The sequence below is a fragment of the Taudactylus pleione genome, unplaced genomic scaffold, assembly GCF_031769625.1.
Source record: "Taudactylus pleione unplaced genomic scaffold, aTauple2 ptg000336l, whole genome shotgun sequence".
Taxonomy (NCBI): Eukaryota; Metazoa; Chordata; class Amphibia; order Anura; family Myobatrachidae; genus Taudactylus; species Taudactylus pleione.
In genome coordinates, this window is record NW_028284737.1 from 3,825,272 (window position 1) to 3,846,557 (window position 21,286).

Here is a 21,286-nt window from a genome sequence, read left to right on the forward strand (position 1 = left end):
ATGCAGCAACCTGACGACATCGTCAGGATGGCCTGCATGTTAACCCGATGAACGATAATGACGAACGACCCACAGGAACGCGCGTCGTCATTATCATTCATCGTTTTTGTGTTAAAAATGGACGATAAAGTGGACGACTGAACGATATCGTTATCATTCAGTCGTCCACTTTAATCGCCCAGTGTGTACGCACCTTAAGTTGGTCAGGTAAAATAAAGGTAAACATTAGAGATCTATCATGAAGAAAGGTTATTAATTCTCCAAGTTCATTTAAAGTACACACTTTAACATGTTTTACCTGAGCTTCAAAACCTTAGTACATATAAATGAGGTGCTCAAACACCCTAATCACTACTGTGTCACATGGTGCTTAAAATACAGTACACACATACGGCAATGACAGTATGCTGAACACACCACAACAGGCAATTATAAAATAGGACAGGATTTCAATGGTATTACCCTGTAAATATACATATATATATATATATATATATATATACACATACATATATACACATACACTAAGGGATTCATTAATGATTTGATTTTGTTTTTAACTGCAGAACAGGAGCAAGGCCAAAAATGCATAATACATAGGCTACAATATAGTGCTTTACTTGTGGGACAACAGGAAATAAAAGTAACGTCTTGTATCGCCTTCCACAAAGTTCATATTAGACAATATAAACTTAAAATGTTATGACTTAATCTGTTCTATCTTGAGAACACGTGTGTAGTGTGCGACATATCCAATAAAGGGCCACAACTCAAACAGTAGCATGGTTTGGTGCGATGACCATATGTGGCATGTTAGTGTGCACTGCCGCTCATCACGCAAGGCCCGAACAGGAGCTTGCAGCTAGATAATTGAACCTGCCCCAAATCCACCACACTACTTAAATAGAACTGGTCAGAGAGTCCGGTACTACAATATACCGATATGTCCTCACCCATCTTTGCTGCAGTCGCGGCTGTTCTCACAAGACTCCGCTGGCGCCGGGTGTATTTTTTGTGTCATTTTTTTGCCGAAAATGTGTCTAAGTCACAAATTGATGCAACTAGGACGCACCAGGAGACTGTGCTAATTTGTTATGTGACACTTTTATACATCTGTGTGTGATGGAGTCTCTCAATCAGCATGTGAAGTGCTACGATGCAGTAGCCGCAGCTCGGTTCCCCACCACTGCTTTCACTCTCCGTTTTCCCCACAGATATACAAGAGGCTCATATCAAATTAATCAGCTCAGTCTCCTGTGCGTCTTAGATGCATTTACGGCTGCATGGCATATTTAGGCTAGATGAGCAAGGACACAGCTGTACAGCAAGGTTTGGAATGCATTTTTTAAACCCATCTGAACTACATTACATTTATATATGCATTTGATAGTAGACTTTAAGTGCACTTTTAAGTGCAGCAAATTGCTCCTACAGAGATAAACACTTTCAACTGCATTGAGATAGACTGAAACAAGAAATGGAAACAAGAAAAGTAAAGGAGCCTATCCATTAGGCAACCTGAGAAACTGACCTTCTAGCATTCAGTCCTTCAGGTCTTCGGGTGCGGTGCCCGTACTGAACGTCATTCAGTGCAGGAGACCGACCTCCTATCTGTGAACGTGTGGAACCCGACGCTCATCGCTAGGTTGACGAGCATGTTCCACAGATAGTCAGGGTTTGTAAGGACCCAGCGTGCAAGCGCTGGTCCTTGCCGGCTATCCATTAGACGACTTTCTGAACGTTCCGACCAAAACCTCCTGGTTTTGGTCGAATCGTACAAAGAGTCATCTAATGGATAGGGCCCTTAATACAAAAACTCACCCCAGTACACAACAAAAGCTAAAGGCATATAAACAGGCATACCTGTACAGTCACATGGTATAACTGATAGAATTATTCTTCTTCCAGGCATGTATCTATGCCTGAAGTGTGTTACTAAACACATCCAGAATGCATAATTGTAATGCCAATGTGTACACAGCAAAGAGGGCTCTGGGTGTTATCAGTTAGTATGTTAATACATCCTGCTACAGTGGCATGATAAACAACCCAGCTAGAATGGCAGACACTGCCACTACCAACTCAGTCTGGGGGATGGCCAAAGAATGTTCCTACATGCTTTTAACAGCTTATATTTACCATAAGACAGTTTCCCAAACTCCGCCATTACAGTCCATGTTTTAAGGATATCCATGCTTGAGCACAGGTGACTTAATTAGTACCTCAGTCAATTTGACTTAACCATATGGACTCCAGCATGGATAGCCTTAAAACCTGGACTGTAATGGTGGAGGTTTGGGAACCTCTGCCATAATATGATCTTTCGCAATTGAGACAGGTAGTCTTGAAGTTACTTTGCCACATTATAATCAGGCATTAGAATACAGGTTGAGTCTCCAATATCCAAAACACTTGGGACCAGAAGAATTTTGGATACCTGATTTTTCTGCATTTTGGAATATTTGCACACCGTAAAGTGATATCTTGTGGTGGGACCCAAGTTGATACACAGAATGTATATTTGTTTCATATACACTTTATGCACACAGCCTGAAGAGAATTATATACAATATTTTTAATAATTTTGTGCATTAAACAACGTTTGTGTACATTGGACCATCAGAAAGCAAAGGTGTCACTATCTCTGTCACGCTCAAAAAAATTAAGTTTTTCTGAATATTTCATATTTCAGAAGACTTGGATATTGGAGACTCAACCTGTAATTAATATACAAAAAAAAAACCCCAACATGATTGTTCTTGAAGGCACTGGTACATATTTACAGGTCTAACATTTTGGCAGTTTTGCTCCCGAGTAGCTATAAAAATTGAAGAAACCCTGATGGCTTTACAGGTAACCTCCGGCTCCCCAGTTGTTGTGGAACCCCAACTCACAGCATGCCCGGCCAACACTGCTCCACAACAGCTTCCTCTGACCCACAGGCAAACTAAGTCACTGCAGTCACACTCACCAGCCAGTCTCTCATCTAGGAGGCAGCGGAGCACTCACCTTTACTCGCAGAGCAGCTGGTAAGCAGCGAGGAAGGCTTTAGCCAGCAGAAAGTAAAAATATCAAGAGAGAGGACAAAAGGGGCATCAATAATACATGTTAGCAGGTCTAGGGTCCACATATAGAACTAGCCAAGATTAATGCAAGGAAATCATCCAAACACTCATGCGATGACACTGTTTAACTAGATAACATTAGCGTTCACAAACATATTTATGCCACTTACATGTGAATCATATGAATCGGTATACATTTAAACTGGGAAGCTGTTGGAAACATTATATCTCCTTCCATGCAAGCTACAATTTGCAGGAAGAGCAATGGAAATGTGTACATCTACCTCCATATTTTCTTAATGTAAAACTCTCCTGGGCGTTGCTACATAGAATGGGATTTAAGGCTTCTTTTGATTTGATACTTAAACATTAATAACAATTGTCGGCAATGTTCTTAAAAGGTATACATTTGATTAACTACAAGTGCCACTACACAAGACTTCATAATTATGCTTTCAGCAGCGTAAGGAGGGTATATCTTGTCTGGACGCTGCTCTGTAATCATTACATTTTGGATGCGATAAGTGATCAAGCATTTTACCAAGATTCGGGTTCAGCCAAATCCTTCGTACTGGATCAACTGTATCCTGAGTGCCTGAGTGAGGGTTCAACACCCAGATATAACTTATAAGTAAACAGCTCACTCCTGTTTACTTTCTATGCTCAAATTAGGTTCAATGAAATGCTAAATTAGTAATTACTGATTTGTGTTTATATGCACTTGACATTTATAGTTTAAACTAGCTTTTATGGTGTCTATGTGGCATTGGCTTTTCTAACATCTAGTGTGCGATCTCGCCAGGAGACTGATTATAACTTACCTTGCTCTTTTTTAAAGTCTGTTTCGGACATGGTTACTGGTAAGAGAAGTTCTCCTGGTGGCGGCTGAATTCCAACAGAAAACTGATCGTCTTTAGTGCTTTAAAAAAAAAAAAAAAAAAAAGCAAAAAGTTATTACTGCAAATCATGGAGGCTTTATAAGAGAACACTAGCACTTAACACCGGTGGAATATTGGAAAGGAGTCTCCTGTTTAAAAGCAATTTAATTAAAAGACAAACCATCATTCAAGATATGAATTTGCTACATGATCTAAAACAAGGTTTAGGTTTGTTAAATTCTGTTTTCACACTAGCCAGTGCCCTGATATAGGTGCAACACTACATACGCAGCTAGCTGCATGCTCTGTTGATTACCATTCTATTAGTAGCTACCATTGCAGTTCAATTGTCTTTGAGACCACAACTCCCACAATGCTTTGTGTTGTTACAACCACTGCAATAGTTAAACACAGCAAGATAAGCAAATGTTTGAGTAATAACTATGCTTTTACCGAATGTCTCAGCTACTGGATTTTAGGGAACTGCTGTGTGTTATTGTGAGTAATCGGGGGTCTCCAATAGATCGGATAAACAGGATTTGTGTGTGTGTAAAAGGGCACTATAGGCCAGGTACCATGTTAGGCACAACCAATTCATGAATTACAGAAATTAGTGCCAATGGCACTGACGTGCAAAATATCTATATTAACCCTCAGCTTTTGATGTTGTATCCAACTTCTCCAACACGTGCAGATATCTGTCCACATCTTAAAATGCCAATGAGGCGAGGCACTCACTACATCTCTGCCAGCACTGCCCCCTCTTCAGACAGACCAATGCAGAGAATAAACATGTAATGACCCCCTCCTGAGCTATGTATTATATGCTAGTTATCGGATCTCTGGATATGTTATGGTTGATGAAAGAAACACCCAGCACCACCCAAACTTACTGCAGAAATTCAATATTAATTACAGACAAAGCATAAATCAGTATAAATAATACAATGATTGATACCGAAGAATTCAGGGAGACAATAAAATCAATGCCATACAATGCATAACAAAGAAAAGTATAGGCCGACGTGGATTACAGTCAAATATTTATTCTCGATACTCCTGCGGGTACCATTTTAGTAAGCACAATACAATGACTTGTAATTGGAAATCAATTGATTAATGTCCATGATATTTAAAAAGAACATTTACAATAGGTCACTGATGAGCCTTAACTTTTTGTGATGGGAGACTTTGAAGTTGAATAAACATGCAATAGCTGATACCACACTGCTCACGTCCATCAGAGTGTAAAATGCTGTATTACCAGCCCCCCAGGCTTTCCATCAAATGGATGGCAGCATTTATCAAATCTACCTAAAACTAATGGCTATAAATACTTAGCCAGCCATAACATTATTATAGAATGTTTCTCTGCCATAAGATTAAAATAAGTTGCATTATTAGCATAGTAAACAGTTAACTTTCACAATGTTCAAATTGCCTGCTTCCAGTTATTACATAATATAGTATAAAGGTGTGGTATGACATAATATAGTATAAAGGTGTGGTATGACATAATATAGTATAAAGGTGTGGTATGACATAATATAGTATAAAGGTGTGGTATGACATAATATAGTATAAAGGTGTGGTACGACATAACATAGTATAAAGGTGTGGTACGACATAACATAGTATAAAGGTGTGGTATGACATAACATAGTATAAAGGTGTGGTATGACATAACATAGTATAAAGGTGTGGTATGACATAATATAGTATAAAGGTGTGGTATGACATAACATAGTATAAAGGTGTGGTATGACATAACATAGTATAAAGGTGTGGTATGACATAACATAGTATAAAGGTGTGGTATGACATAATATAGTATAAAGGTGTGGTATGACAAAACATAGTATAAAGGTGTGGTATGACAAAATATAGTATAAAGGTGTGGTATGACATAATATAGTATAAAGGTGTGGTATGACATAATATAGTAAAAAGGTGTGGTATGACATAATATAGTATAAAGGTGTGGTACGACATAATATAGTATAAAGGTGTGGTACGACATAATATAGTATAAAGGTGTGGTATGACATAACATAGTATAAAGGTGTGGTATGACATAACATAGTATAAAGGTGTGGTATGACATAATATAGTATAAAGGTGTGGTATGACATAATATAGTATAAAGGTGTGGTATGACAAAATATAGTATAAAGGTGTGGTATGACATAATATAGTATAAAGGTGTGGTATGACATAATATAGTATAAAGGTGTGGTATGACATAATATAGTATAAAGGTGTGGTAAGACATAATATAGTATAAAGGTGTGGTATGACATAATATAGTATAAAGGTGTGGTATGACATAATATAGTATAAAGGTGTGGTATGAAAAGCCAACATTCAGAATGTCGACAAGTTCAAAATGACGCCAGAATGTTAACATGGACAAGCAATATTTTAAAATTTTTTGGATAAACATGACGACATTAGAACCATGCCAACATATTTTCTTATCGACCTTTTGTCCATGTCAACATTCAGAACCTGACAACATTCTGACCGGATCCCATGGTATCATGGTATAGCAAAAGCAAAAAAATAAAATGAGGGTAGAACACTAATGCTGGGCATACACTATACAATTGTCTGTCAGATATCTGTCCAATCTGGCTGGTTGGAATGAAAACCTGGTACTGTATGGGAGTAAATGACAGTCGATCATATGGTTTTAAACACTGAAAAAAGGAAAAAAATGTTTTTCAAATTGGTTAAATTTGTGTTTTAACCAATTTGTCTGAACAACCATTTTTATCTGTTTTCCAGTGTTTGTGAGCAAGTGGTCGATTGTCATTTTCTCCCATACATTACCAAATTTTAATTTCAACCAGCCAGATTGTATCTGACAGATAATTGTATAGTGTATGCCCAGCATAAGACACATTAAGCGATATATTATTGGATGATATGCCGTTTTCAGGCAAAATGGAACGTCATGTCATTCACAAAGTATAGTGTGTACACTCAATTGCACGTTCACATACGTCGTCAGATGGGTTGACCGCGCTGATGACAGCATGCAGGTGAATGCAGGATGGAAGGGTATATCATACACCGGATTGTGCAGTGTGTATGGCCACCCGATATATCCTTCCATCAGGCGTCGGGTGGGCTAATGTGTAACTAGCCTAACACTGGTAACTGAAATGCAATAATAAAGGCCAGATCTCTGTTGCAGGGTTGTGAATGGAATCCCAGTTCACAGAGGGCCGGATTCATGTTCGATCGCAACGCTGCGGGCACACGCAGCTGGTTGGTGTTTGCGTTCTGCACAAGCATCACACTACGCGTGCGCAACCCGGGCACTGTGATTGGGTATGCGAATGCAGCGGGCACTCAGCGGCACAAAGAAATAATTGATAGGAAGTGCTGTTTGGGAATGGAGAGGGGGGGTGGTCAAAGGAACGCAGGCATGCAGGTGCGTTTAAACGCTGTTACAGGGGCGTGCATAATTAAGCCCCAGCAACGGCATATGCAGCCAGAACTCTACATGGTGACAGGAAGCTTAGCAGGTTGTACGGCATGTCAAGCTCAACCACAACTATGCATATGGGTCCGATGTTACTCGATGTTACCGCCAACTTGCGGATGAATTTAATAGGAAGTAGGTGGCTTTATAAGCTTGGGGGGCATCTTGATATAGTGCTGCGATCGCGCTGCATTCATTTGCATATTTTCGTTACATGCGGGTGTGTGCAATTGCAGTCTTGCGATCCATGCTGAATCAGACCCAGAATCCCAACTCCGGAATCCCAAAAGGTGGGAAATACAGACGATTGTAGGTAGAACCTAACCCTACCCCTAAACCTAACCCCCTTCTCCGCGGCCTAAACCCAACTGTCCTTTCCAGCAGCCAAAACCTAACCCTCCCCCCTAGTGCCTATCCCTAATACTTACTGTAGGGATTCAGGGGGTCATTCAGACCCGGTCGTTAGCGCCGATGCGCTCGGACCGGGTCGATGGCCCCCCACAGAGCATGCGCACGACGGCGCCGGCGCCATCGTGCGCATGCGTGAGACCCGCAACGACCGGCGCTGTCTCGATCCAAAGGGGGTGAGCTGTTGATGTTGATTGACAGCTCGCCCCATTTGGAAGGCGGGCCGGGGGGGTAGCAGCCCAAATGGAGGCGTTCCCATGGGAACGCCTACCGTTTGGGGGAGGCCCCACTGACATCACTAGTGATGTCAGTGGAGAGCTTCCGGCTCTGACAGAGCCAGAAGCTCTCTGGGGCTTACGACAAGTGAGACCCTACCCTAGGGTCTCGAAGTAAGCCCCGATGGTCTCTGACCATCGCGACCATCACCCGAGCGGTCGTTAGAGCTGTGGGTGTTAACCCACAGCCTAACGACCGCAACAGAGGTGGGCGGTCAGGATGCAAGTGGCCGCCCAGTTTCTGAGCGACCGCTTGCATCCTCCGACCGCCTCTGAATGAGGCCCTCTGTACCCAGGATTCTCACTGCTATCAGGATCCCCCCCCCAATAGCCAAACCAGCCCCAGGCTTGCCAGGGTTTCTAAAAATACGGGGAACAAAATGTGTAGGGTTCCACCGTATTTTAGAAACCAACACCAGGCTGCAGGGACTAGTGCTGGTTTTAAATATAGGGGGCAAAATTGACGTGAGGTACGCCCTATATTTAAGACCAGTACCAGACCCAACCGACTGGGGTGTAATGCCACAGCCCGGAGCCCCAATCACCGGGGCTCCAGGTCCAAAGCATTACACCCCAAGTCGGTCAGCGCAAGCCAGTGATCTCGGGGGAGTTGGGGACCCCCCCAAAAAAGGGTCCCCCCTCTCCCGAGCACCACAGGCTTACGCTGAAGCCTGGGGCTCATCCCCATACCCCTGGAGCAGTGGGTATGGGGGTAATAGGGGGGCCAAATAATGTAAGACTATTGTAATTTACAGTGGAACTACAAGTGCCAGCATGCCTGCCATTTTGCACTGTAATTTCACTGTAAAATAAATAGTTAAAAAAAGATAAAACACACACACCGTGCCCAGTATAAGTTTATTACATACACCTACCCATTCACACACACTTACCTATACCAGATGTTCGGTCCCCTTGTCAAGTAGAAATCCATGGTAGCTGGCCCTGCAAGAAAGATTTCATACTCACCTACATCCAGCGCTGGTCTCTGCAGTAATCCATGGGTGTTTTAAAACAAAAAAAACGTGTTACCCGATCCACGCTACAAGCTATCTGTATGTGTGTTGTCACACATACAGATAGCTCCCGAATGCCCGCTGCCGGCACTTCACGAGGCATTGCAGACCTGAGAGCCAATCAGCGGCCGTGCTGACTGTAGCGCGGCCACTGATAGGCTCCGGCAACTGACAGTTCCCACGTGGGTGGGGGGGGGACTATGTCATTTTTGCTCTAAATTTTTACAATTTTTTTTTTAAAGGTTAACTAAAACAGGAATTTTTGGAAAATATTCTAGGGACCCCCCTAATGATGTCTAGACATGGGGGATCACTATGGGTACCCCCATTTTTAACTCCTGAAGGAAGTCGGGGTTTCTAATAGCCGCGGCAAGTGCGACTTTGAAGAAATTGGTGCAGAAGAGCATTTAGAATTTTTTTTTGCGAAAAATAACATTGCCCAGCAAATTTTTGGGTACTTGAAAAGAGGGGTCAGCATATTTTAAAGTTGCAAAAGAGACTTGAAAAAATTTTTTTAACTTTGTTCCTCAACATTTTTTTTTTTTGGCCCCCAAATTCAAAGTGCTTCTTTTGGGGTGTCCCGATTTTTTTTTTTTTTTTTTACACAGATCGTTTCAAGGGGTCATTCTGAAGGGTGCAGGCTATTTTTTTTAAGCCTGCACCCCTAAACTCCAATTCTGCACTTTTTTTCGCCACCTATTCAGTGATGAAAAGTTAGCCCCGTTTTTTATCAAAGACTTGTCAAAACTGCGATAAGTCTTTGAAATTGAATAGGGTGAGTAGGGTGTAAAAGTAAAACCTGCGATAATGACGTCATAATTGCGATATTAACACAAAAACGATGTTATCGCACCCATATTGAATACCCCTGTATATGTGTTCATTTATCTCAGTTCTAACAATACTAAACCTATAAAGAATGCAGATAATGCATGGCCCTCAATGCCTCTAAAGATGAGAATCCAGGATTTCTGGTCTACCTCTGCTTCTGCATCATATTAGGGGATAGTTCTAAAAATTAGAAAAAGGAGCTTATTGATAATTACCATCACCTATTTCTGCTTGGACCACGAAAATAAGCATTTTCAGTACTGTAATATCCAAAAATGAGAGCAAGAGCGCAACGTTCCAACAGGATGTAATTGCATCTACCCCAATGCTATACTTTTAGTGAGGTTTAGAAAATGAAAGCAAACATCTGATAAGTTGCTATTGGCGACATCACCATTCCCCTTAGCACCAGTTTTCAGAAATGTCTGATGTGTTTTGACACATTGTTCTAATGCTCATAAAATACTTTCCAAAAACATCATAAAGTTGCTAAAACACAATATAAAATATTTACTGATTGGCCATTGTTTGTTAAGTTTACAGGAGAATAAAATAAACAATTTACACCAATGACTCCTAGTTTCACAGATAGTTTTCTTTTTCTTATATATACACTTTAATGCAGGAAACCAGCATTTGTTATGCAAAACACATAGCCAGTGATTGGCATCTAAAGTCAATTGATCTGCCTATTACCACTATCTCCCAACCCCCTGAGATTCTGCTATAAGGCTATTGATTCAAACGCTGCCGATCGGTTTCCATTTTCTGATTTTGGGCAGGCCAATTAAGAAAGTGAGTAATTGTGATTACACTGCTTCAGGATCAATTACATTTGATTCAAGACAAAGTGCTTCTACTGGAACAACGCAAAGAAAATGATTATGACGATTGATGCTTTTATGTTGTATGGTTCTTGAAAAAAGTCTGGAAATAAATGATTTCTCCATAAAAGTGTAAAAAAAAAAGAAACAAACAAAAAAAAAACCCAAAACAAAATGTAATGAAACCTTCACTTGCCTAGACGGTCACCATTTTTACAAATTTTAAAAACCAGAATTAAAATGAATAATTTTTGTAACATTTTTTTTTTAAAGTTCTCCGTTCAGATATTTCCTTTTTCTTTTTAGATCATATCTAACTATCTGTAATCCCTACCACAGCGTTCGCTTATTACTATAACATGTAGGAGCAATTATTTTCATTGAATCCGAACAAACATGGTAAAACATACCCAGGATTAATAAAAGGTTAGACAGTTTGCAATCACTATATTTATACAATCATACTAAACAAATGCACAGTACATAATGAAACTTACAAACTGCAAACAAAATCCAGCTCAAGAATCGGAAAAGGAGGGTGCGGGGAATGTGCTACAGGGAGGGGCATCTCACGCTCACTACATAACCACGCCTACTGCATGAAATTGGCCACACCCCTTCTAGAGGCACACCACAAGCTGAGAGTTCTGGGATACTTGATGTATGGACACAACTAGTAAATGTAGTAAATGCTACGTATTGATCACATTTAAGCAAGTTTTATAACTTGTATTCTAGATAGCAGGATGCCCTAATTCGCACATTAATGTACAATAGGTTATATTGGTAGAAACACAGCAAATGAAAAGTGTATGGATAACTCAAGCAAATTGGGAACCACAGAATCCTATCTTCATGTTAGTTGTAACAAATTTTACATCATATATGTATGAGAACGATGAGAATTCATGGCTTGGTTTTTGGACTTCTAGCAACTTATTTTCTATCTTACGATCAAAAATAATTGCCAAATTAAAAATAAGCACCAATTGTTATATGGAAATAAGAGCAAGTCGCCAGTGGCAATGTGAACAGACCTAATAAGATTAAACAAATCATCACTAATAGGACTACATGATCAGTATCTACAATACAGGTTGAGTCTCCCATATCAGTTATTCCAAAAACCGAAATATTCCAAAAACCGGAATATTTAGGTGCATATGTGACGTCATGACGTCACTAGTATCAGCGGCCAATGACTAGCGGCGTGGGCGTGGTCCACCCGCCAGGCCACCCCCCGCATCACCCGCCGGACCCCCAGCGGCAGCTGCCGGACCCCTCGTTACAGCTGCAGCACCCGCCGGACCCCTCGTGACAGCAGCAGCACCCGCCGGACCCTTCCGCCTCAGTCGCCGGACCCCTCACGACACCCGCCGGATCCCTGTAGCACCTGCCGGACCACCGCAAAAACCCCGCCGGACCCCTGTATCACCCGCCGGACCACTGCAACACATTCCGGACTCACCCGCAGCACACGCCGGGGCCTCCCGTGACACCCGCCGGGCCCAGCCCCCCAGGTATTCCGGAAACCAGAATAATGCAAAATCCGAAATGCTTGTGGTCCCGAGCATTTCGGATATGGGAGACTCAACCCGTACTGATTTTAACCAATGCATGGACCAAAATAAAGTTCGGTACCATAAGTATTGATAGTGCGGTCCTCATTTATCAGTTGGTAGCCCTATGGTGACAATGAGGCACTTGGTGACTATTGCAATACTGCCGCCTTCAGAGAGAAACCAGGTTGTTGGTGGCCGTAGACTACAGATGGATGAGAGGGTCATTGTTAGTTTGCTGCTGAATACATTGTCAACTGACAATGTATGATTTAGAATGTAAGCTCTCATGAGCAGGGCCCTCTTGCCTAATGTGCCTTTCCTTACTTAAACTTTATTTACTCCTTACTCCCCACCAGGGCACCTGACACTATCTCTGACTCCCTGCTGCTTATTTTGACCGTATAATCACTAATGCAGCAATGTGTATAAACCATGTCCTTGTCCTGCATTGTATTGTACTGTAAGTCACTGTTTTTTTGTTTCTGTACTGTGTAAGGCGCTGCAGAACACTTGTGGCACCATACAAATAAAGTATAATAATATATGACAACTGATATACAGGCTAGAAGCACAGAGGAAACAGGACAATAGGTAGTAGAATTTGGATTGGGTTACGCAAGGTGGAAGGCAGATGAATATATGCCATCTAGTTTTTGATGCTTGACACAATTTAGGACATGAATGTGATAATATAGACAGCAAGCAACCGTACAAAGTATCGAAATTCATTATGGTTCGGTTTCATCTTTGTCATTGAGATAACATTGCCCCAAATCACTAAAACTTACAGACGGCTGATGTTTGAAGGAAATCTATTTATAGTGTTGTAGGTTATTGTCGGCTGCTCAGTAATATTGATCAACCTTGTTAGTCTAATAGGAAAATAATAAATAATTACTGTGTGATGCTAGCATAAGTAATCAGTTTTTCTATAACTAATACAATAGACCTCCCTAAACATAAAGGTGATGATCTGCATAAATCAATGTGCTTTGGTACAGTGCTTATATTTATCATAGCAAGCATCCTTTACTCAACACAGGAAAAGTCAAATTGTCCCATTAATAAAATAACTGTTTAGAGCTTGTACCAGCAGGTGCATAACATATAAAAGGGGAAAAAGTATAAAAATAAATCCTTGTATTTATAGCCCTATCAATCAGCAAATGTAAAATAAAAACATCAAATGCTGTATCTCTATACATGAGAGCTAACCGAATACATCTTATGTCTACTCTGCCCTTTATAGTAAACTTAAATAAGTCAAAAATGTTTCAAAATGCTACCTAAAGAGATAAACAAAAAGATAAAACTTACTGGTGATGTAACAAATCCACCCCAAACTAAAACCTGGCCTGGCAATGCAGTTTATGGAGAGGCCTGGTCTGGCAATGCAGTTTATAGAGAGGTTATGTACTAACGCAGTTTTATGCTGTAGAAACACACTTTCTAGTTTTGAAACCTTTTTTTTTTTTTTTCTTTCTTTTTTTTAACCCCCCCCAACGGTGGTGGCCACACATGAATACACAACCCCGAGTGTGGGAGTTAGAGAGTATGGGAGGCAACAGGTTTTGGACAAGCTGAGTAATATACATTTATTTTTCCATGAGTATATGGCAGGCTTACTAAACTGCAAAGCAGCGGTTCACAACCCAGGAGCCACAAGACAGACTGCCCACCTGCAGGTGATTATCCTACTCTGGGGTGGATAGCTCCATTGCTATTTGGCTGTGGGACGTCACATCCTTGTCGTAGCTTCACTGCACACATCAATTTAGGCAATGTAACACATGGGAAAGAAAAGGGTCAAGGACGTGGATGAGGGTAGAGAATAGTACAGGAATGTGCATCGGGCCAGGGTTCCCGTTAAGATTAGGATCAGAATCAGTACAACACCAGCATGTCAACATTCTAACGATGTCAACATATCAGTGCCAACATGCTGAATGTCGATATGGTCAAAGTCAACATTATGAATGTTGAACACATATACCAGACCTGTTGAGAGTATGAAGGAAAAGAGGGAGCTGGGCAGTCACAACCCCCTTGGATGGAATAAAATGTTTCTAAGCATGTATATAAATCTAAGTGGGTAACTGTAAGCAAATTCTGGTATGGAAATGTAGGAAACAAGTTGTTGTGAAGCAGGTGGGCAATAGATTTTTGTTTGTGTGGTTTTATTGCAAGTATGTTGGGGGGGACAACGGGACACTAGGCTCAGGATGAAAGAGGTTGAGCTACAGACTAAAGCTGGGTACGCACCTTTGAGATCACTCAGCTGATCAGTATATGCTATCAGCCGAGTACTGTGTCCCCAAGCTTTACCCCCTGTGAGCACACTGTGTTAGAAATACGGGCTTCTGTGGGATCGGGAGGTTGGCACATGAGATGCAACCTCCCGATCTTTGCTGGAGAGTTACCGGATAATCGAGCCGAGGATTGTACAGGTGTGTGTCCAGCTTTAGGAGGACCAGGAACTTTTAACACCTCACTGCACCTTAAAGAGTTTTCTTGTATAAATTGCAAAAGTTTCAGGCTCTTTTCAGAATGGAAATATGTTTTAAACAGTTGTGATTGTAAGGGGGAAGTTTTTGCTACACACTGACTTTCAGTAAGAAAAACTGAAGGACAAAACAGCCACCATCTATTACCCTTCATCTGCAGAACACAACTCATCACAGAACAACACTTGCCCTAATATGCACAATGAAAGGATATAAAATGACAAACAGCTCACGTTGTGCCAGTTAGGACTATGCTCTGTGCAAAATGATTCAGCCAACAATTAGATCAGCTGCAATCCACTCAGTTATTTGAATTCAGGGGGAAAAAAAAACAATGGTACATGTTGCACTTGGCCTGACCATATAAGTGGAAAAAGTTACAATGAACGACTGCTCCTGGGGTTAACAGTCTACCTGGAGTCTCAGTCACTAACAGTACAGCTACAGGTGTGCAGCACACAGCATCAAAGTTTTATAGCCCAGGTCTGTCAGATGTAATCAGGCACTGAGCAGGTGCGAATGGGTTAAAGGATGCTTTTCCCTTATGCTGATATTAGGCAGGTGCAATCTATATGTCTGCGAGAGGTGAAGTAGAAATCAATGTTATGCATAGTTTAACTTGCAAAATATGATGTAATGTAGAGTGGGTGAGTCACAGCTTTCTAGCTCCCATCGATGATTACATCCAAGATGTATATACTTATGAGAGCCGGAGATCGGGTGTTATAATGCCTATAAAGTGTTCTCATCACCATGAATTATTCTATGATTCAATTGTTTATCCCTAATGTCAGGCTTTGTGTTTGATGTAGAAATTAATTTTAATTCATTTATTTTATTATATTTTCCTTCCCTTTGCTGCCTAACATCAGTCTCATTCAATGCATAGGAAAGAAAGCAGGCTGATTCAGCAGGCTTCCAGTTTAACGTAAAAATACGGTACCTGCCACTGTCCTCTAAATCAACAAAACTATAGAGTCATTGCAAAGGATCCTTTTTCCTGGTACCATTAAGTCTGGCACTGAGCTCAAAAACACAAAATCACATACACCTTACTAATACGGTATAAAAGTCTAGATACACTGCATGTGCTGTATTAGGTGGCTCTCTAACCCTCATTGCTTTTAATCCGTTGATACAATACAATTATTTAAAGAAATGGACATTTATCTGTAGTAACATAAGCAGGAATTGTACGCAAGTGTTACAAGCTATAACAACCAAATCAGACACTAAGACACTCTGGAGCTCATTCAGACTCGCTTGCTAGATGCCATCGCTCGCTCCGAGCGTATGGAAATTCGGCTAAGTGACGTCAAGGCAGCCGCTCGCAGGTCAAGTCATAAGCACTCCCACTTTGTTTTGGCGAGCGATCACTTTTTGTTTGTAGACGCCCACCAGCCTGTCTAAAGACGTCCACTTGCGTACGTCATCTCCAGGAAGTGCATGAAACCACTGGTACTTCGAGCACCATCGGCTGCGATCGTAGCGCTTGAGGCTGACTATACCCTGCCGCAAGCACTCCAGTGTATATTTCTAGCAAGTGACGTTTCCTAGGACGCTGGCTGTTAATTATGCACGCCTCTGAAACGGCGTTTAAAAACTTCGGCACGCCTGCGTCTGCAACTCCACTCCTCCGTTACTACTGCCCTGCCCTATTAGCACCCACAAACGGCCTCTGCTGTCACTCATTCCTCTGGGCTGTATTTGCAGGGCAAGCGAGCGTATCCCGATCGCTCGAACTAGTTTGCGCACGTGCACTGCGAACTATAAGTATGCGCACATTTGCAAACATCGCCAGCAACCAGCGATCGCTTGCTAGCAAGCAGGTCTGAATGACAGTTAGGAGCTGATTGGTTGGTACTTTATCTCCATCTACTTTCTCTCTCTCCAAGGCTTAGTACATAGACCCCCTAAAGCCGGAAGGCGCTGGGGGCAGCAGATGAAGGCTCAGAGGCTCCCTGTTGCCCAACACTCATCTAAAGGGGGAGATCTTGGCGGTGGTCGCGATATGTTGGAACGGCACGCATTGCTATTTTTCCTCGCATCCCATAGAGATGCGCAGAAAAAGGAACGATGTTCAGCCTACCATATATTAGGCAAAGTAGGAGCCAAGTCGAACACTTCGGAGATGTTTGGTATCGCATCAGCTGGTACTGAATTGCCCCCATAGTGTATTATATAACAGAAACAAGACGTGTATATACCAGTATCGCTTGCTAGAGGAGTAAAGAATCAAACTGTACAACTGATCAAGCGGCAGCTTACTGGCCATGTTATATGATCCCAGCTTTACGGAGAAACTATCAGATAATAGGACTTACCCTCAAACATTTACGTTGGACCATGCTATAAAAATTCTAGGAAGCTGTGAACTTAATGATTATTAGTTATTACCTACGCTGACACCATAGACTTATGGAAGTGAGCAATGTCTGTTACTCTACAAGTCATCACAGATCTATGTTTTTAGCGGTCAAAGAAACGGTAATAGTTACTATACGGTGCCCTCCAAGAAGTGCACGGAAATCGTGTAATATATAGACTTCAACACCGGTGGCAGTAGGAAAGAATGAGACATACACAGGCATGTAAACCAACGGTTCAATGCTCTATTTTGGCATTTTCGTCAGGGTGCAAGTACTTGAAATAGAGCACTGACATGTTGGTTTACATACCTGTGTATGTCTCATTCTTTCCAAGTGCTGGCGGTGTTGAAGTATATATATATATATATATATATACATACATATATATATATAATTTGTGCAGACAATGATGGAGCGGAGAGGTGTCTAATATCTGAACAATAAAATACATTTATAAAATAGCTGGTTGTTCTTTTTCTTTCATTAGAAGCCAGAAGAGAACAGCGGACACAACAAGTCTATTTATAGTAATGCGACTTACCACAACTGAAAGCTGGCAGTCTGAGTGGAATCACAGAAGTCAATACCCATTGAGACCGTAATGGATCCCTCTGGCTCCAGAGAATCTGCAAAATAAAATGTTTTCCCCACATAAATTTACAAAGGTAAAAGAAAATCAAATAACAAATACCAGTCAGCATGCACATGCAATAAAAATGCTTGGCTTATCACATTACCGGCTGGGGAGGCCGGCTACACGAGAGACCATGCTTCTCTGTCAGAAAAACAAGTATAAATAGGAGCGTCCATTGAGGAAGTAGCTGCAAGACCGTGTTTGCTATGCTAAATTGGATTTCTGTTACTATAGGATTTCTTTCTTCTCTAAATAGATACAAATTTTGCACTTTGGAGACCAAACACAATGCTGGCATATAAACGATATATACGTGCTGAAGTTAATTTTAAAAGCAAAAATCAGGTGTACTCTATAATCTGACCATGTGTCTGTGGGTCAGGCCGTTTCCAACAGAATTACCCCACATACATATCCCATAATTCTGTTTTAAAGTTTCATACCTACAGTATTTTATTTTGTGTGAGGAATGCCCAATAAATACACACATGATGTCCTGGTTATAATACGATTGTAGCACAGAGTGGCTTAATGCAAAGAGCAAAAATTAGGGTTCCAAGGGGCAGTCCTGACTTGAATTCCAACCATAAGCCATTTGTCATTAGTAACATATGTAGGGTTATAATAAAGATTCTGAATAACCTGAAATAAGAGTTATGGTCCACAGGGATATCATAGGGAAGGTGGTTGGTGATCCAGGCACCAAACAGTTAAGCTTTCAGCTCCCAGGATGCCTCAGGTCCACCTCCACATATACCCCACCCCTGGCCACAGGAATTCGGTTTTGTAAACAAGCCCAAGGCAGGAGAAGGAAAGAGGAGAAGGAAGGACAATGTACAACAGAAACACTCTCACACAAGATGAGGGAATATGTAACCAAAAGAAAAATTACATAATGCAGCCAGGGTGGGTGCCCTGTGGACCTCGAAGAAAAAGCCTTAACAAAAGGTAAGTCTACCATAACTCTTATTTTCTTCTTCAGCGTCCATAGGGGGTCCACAGGGATACCATGGGGATGTTCTATAGCAGTCCCCTAAGAGTGGGGACAGTCCAGAGCAGAGAGGAGAACCCGCCGCCCAAAGGAAGCATCCTGAGAGGCAATAGTGTCAAAGGCATAGAACCTAAGAAAGGTGTGGACAGAAGACCACGCGGCTGCCTTGCATAATTGTTCAGCAGGGGCACCACGACCAAACATCCACGATGGTCCCACAGACTGGGTAGAATGTGCTTTCGCCATGTTTGGAACAGGGAGATCAGCCTGCATGTAAGCCTGAGAGATAGTCATACGTAACCATCAAGCCAGAGTTTGTTTGTTCGCTTTTGATTTTCTAAAAGGGTTTGTACGATCCACATAGATACGGAGAGCACCAACCACATCCATGGAGGCGTCACTTACAAAAGGGTCTGAAGACTGGAAAACTGGAACCACAATCTCTTCATTCACATGAAAACGGGACTCTACCTTAGGAAGGTAACCCTCCCGTGTATGAAGGACAGCTCTATCCTGGTGAAAAATCAAAAAGGGGGAGAGACAAGAGAGCCCTGCCAAATCTGAGATTCTGCGTGCAAAGGAGATAGTGAAGACACTTTCTCCTCGCTATCAACCACTTCAAATCTACTGAGTCCAGAGGTTCAAATGGGGGAGCCTGTATCGCCTTGAGAACCAAAGACAAATCACATGGTGCCACAAAGGGTGGCTGAACTCGGAGAACACCCTGAAAACAAAAATTCCAACATCCAGCAGAGAAGCGATCCTTCTCTGGAACCAAACTGACAGTGCAGAAACCTGTACTCTCAGGGTGGCTAGGCGGAGAAAAAGGTCTAACCCAGCCTGGAGAAAAAAAAAAAAAAGAGTACCCGGGAAACCGTAAAAACCTTAGGGTCATACTTTCTGTGGGAACACCATTGAATAAAAGAGTGCCAATACTCTGCAATAGATGCAAGCAGAAGAAGGTTTGTTTTCCCCTAAGTCTGTCTGTCTGAATCACAGAGCTGTAGAACCCTTTGGCTCTTAAGATGGAAGACTCAAGAGCCACGCCGTCAAAGCCAGACTAGGTAAGTCCGGATGCAGGCAGAGACCCTGCGCTAACAGATCCAGTCATAGAGGAAGAGGAAACAGAGTGTCTATGGATAGATTCCATATGTCGGTGAACCAATGGTGCCTGGGCCAAGCAGGAGCTACAAGTATTACTGTGCCGCCTTCCTGCTTGAATTTCCTGAGGACCCTTGGGAGGAGGGAAATCTGAGAAAAGAGGTACGCCAGCTTGAAGTCTCACCTTACTGTCAGCGCGTCCACGAAGGCGGTTGAGGGATCTCTGGTCCTGGACCCGTACTTGGGGACCTTGTGGTTGTGACTTGAGGCCATGAGGTCTACATCTGGTAGGCTCCATTTGTTCACCAGGACTTGAAAAACCGCAAGGTGGAGAGCCCACTCTCCGGCGTGCATGTTCTGACTACTTTGGAAGTCTGCTTCCCAGTTCAGGACTCCTGTGATGAATATTGCCAAGATAACCGGAAGAGGACGTTCTTCCCAGATCAGAATGTTTGTCACTTCCCTCATGGCTGCCTGACTTTGCGTGCCTCCCTGCTGATTGAGATGGGCTACTGTGGTCGTGTTGTCGGACTGGATCTGGAGCGGCCTGCCTTGGAGTAGGTCCTGTGCCAGGATGAGAGCTTTGTACACTGCACGAAGCTCCGGATGTTTATGGGCAGGTGACTTTTCTGATTTGTCCATCTTCCCTGAAAGGTATGATGACCTGTCACTGCCCGCCCATCCTCGAAGACTGGCATCCGTGGTGAGGAGCACCCAGTTTGGAATCCAGAATAGGCGATCCTTGTCCAGATGAGCCTTTTGTAGCTACCATGAGAGAAAGCGCCGAGTGAGAAGGATCCTCTGGGACCGTATTAGATGATACTGCCCGTTCCACCGGGAGAGAATCAATTGTTGCAGAGGCCTGGAGTGGAACAGAGCATATTCCACCATGTCGAAGGTGGATACCATTGACCCCAGGACCTGAATCGCTGATAGAATAGATACCCTTTACTTTCTAAGCAATTTGCGCACTCATAATAATAGGGCTGAAATCTTGTCCCCTGGCAGAAACACCCTGTGTGTCTAAGAATCCAGAAATGCCCCCAGATGTACCATGCGCTGTATTGGAGAAAGAGGATTTCTCCAACTGATGATCCAGCCATGCGTCTGTAGGCAGGCAATGGTCAGTTGGAGATGGTTTTGTAAAACCGCTGGATACTGTGCCAATACCAGAAGGTCGTCCAAGTATGGCAGTATTCTGACTCCCTGATGCCTGAGGTAGTCCATCATAACCGTCATTATTTTGGTGAAGACATTGATAGACCAAAGGGCAGTGCCTGAAATTGGTAATGTTGTTGCAGGACAGCAAACCGTAGAAATTGTTCGTGGGATGGCGCA

At 42.3% G+C, this 21,286-nt stretch overlaps 1 protein-coding gene across 1 annotated transcript in view; it reads right to left on the bottom strand.

Annotated features, from left to right (window-relative positions):
* The window catches only part of AP3B1 (adaptor related protein complex 3 subunit beta 1), a 249,412-nt gene that overhangs the window by 20,517 nt on the left and 207,609 nt on the right, over window positions 1–21,286 (bottom strand). The window contains exons 24-25 of the mRNA XM_088443910.1: window positions 17,764–17,848; window positions 3,887–3,984 (exon numbers count right to left, since the gene is read on the bottom strand). Of these exons, the coding sequence (XP_088300036.1) occupies window positions 3,887–3,984; window positions 17,764–17,848 (183 nt within the window). The remainder of the gene's footprint in view (window positions 1–3,886; window positions 3,985–17,763; window positions 17,849–21,286) is intronic.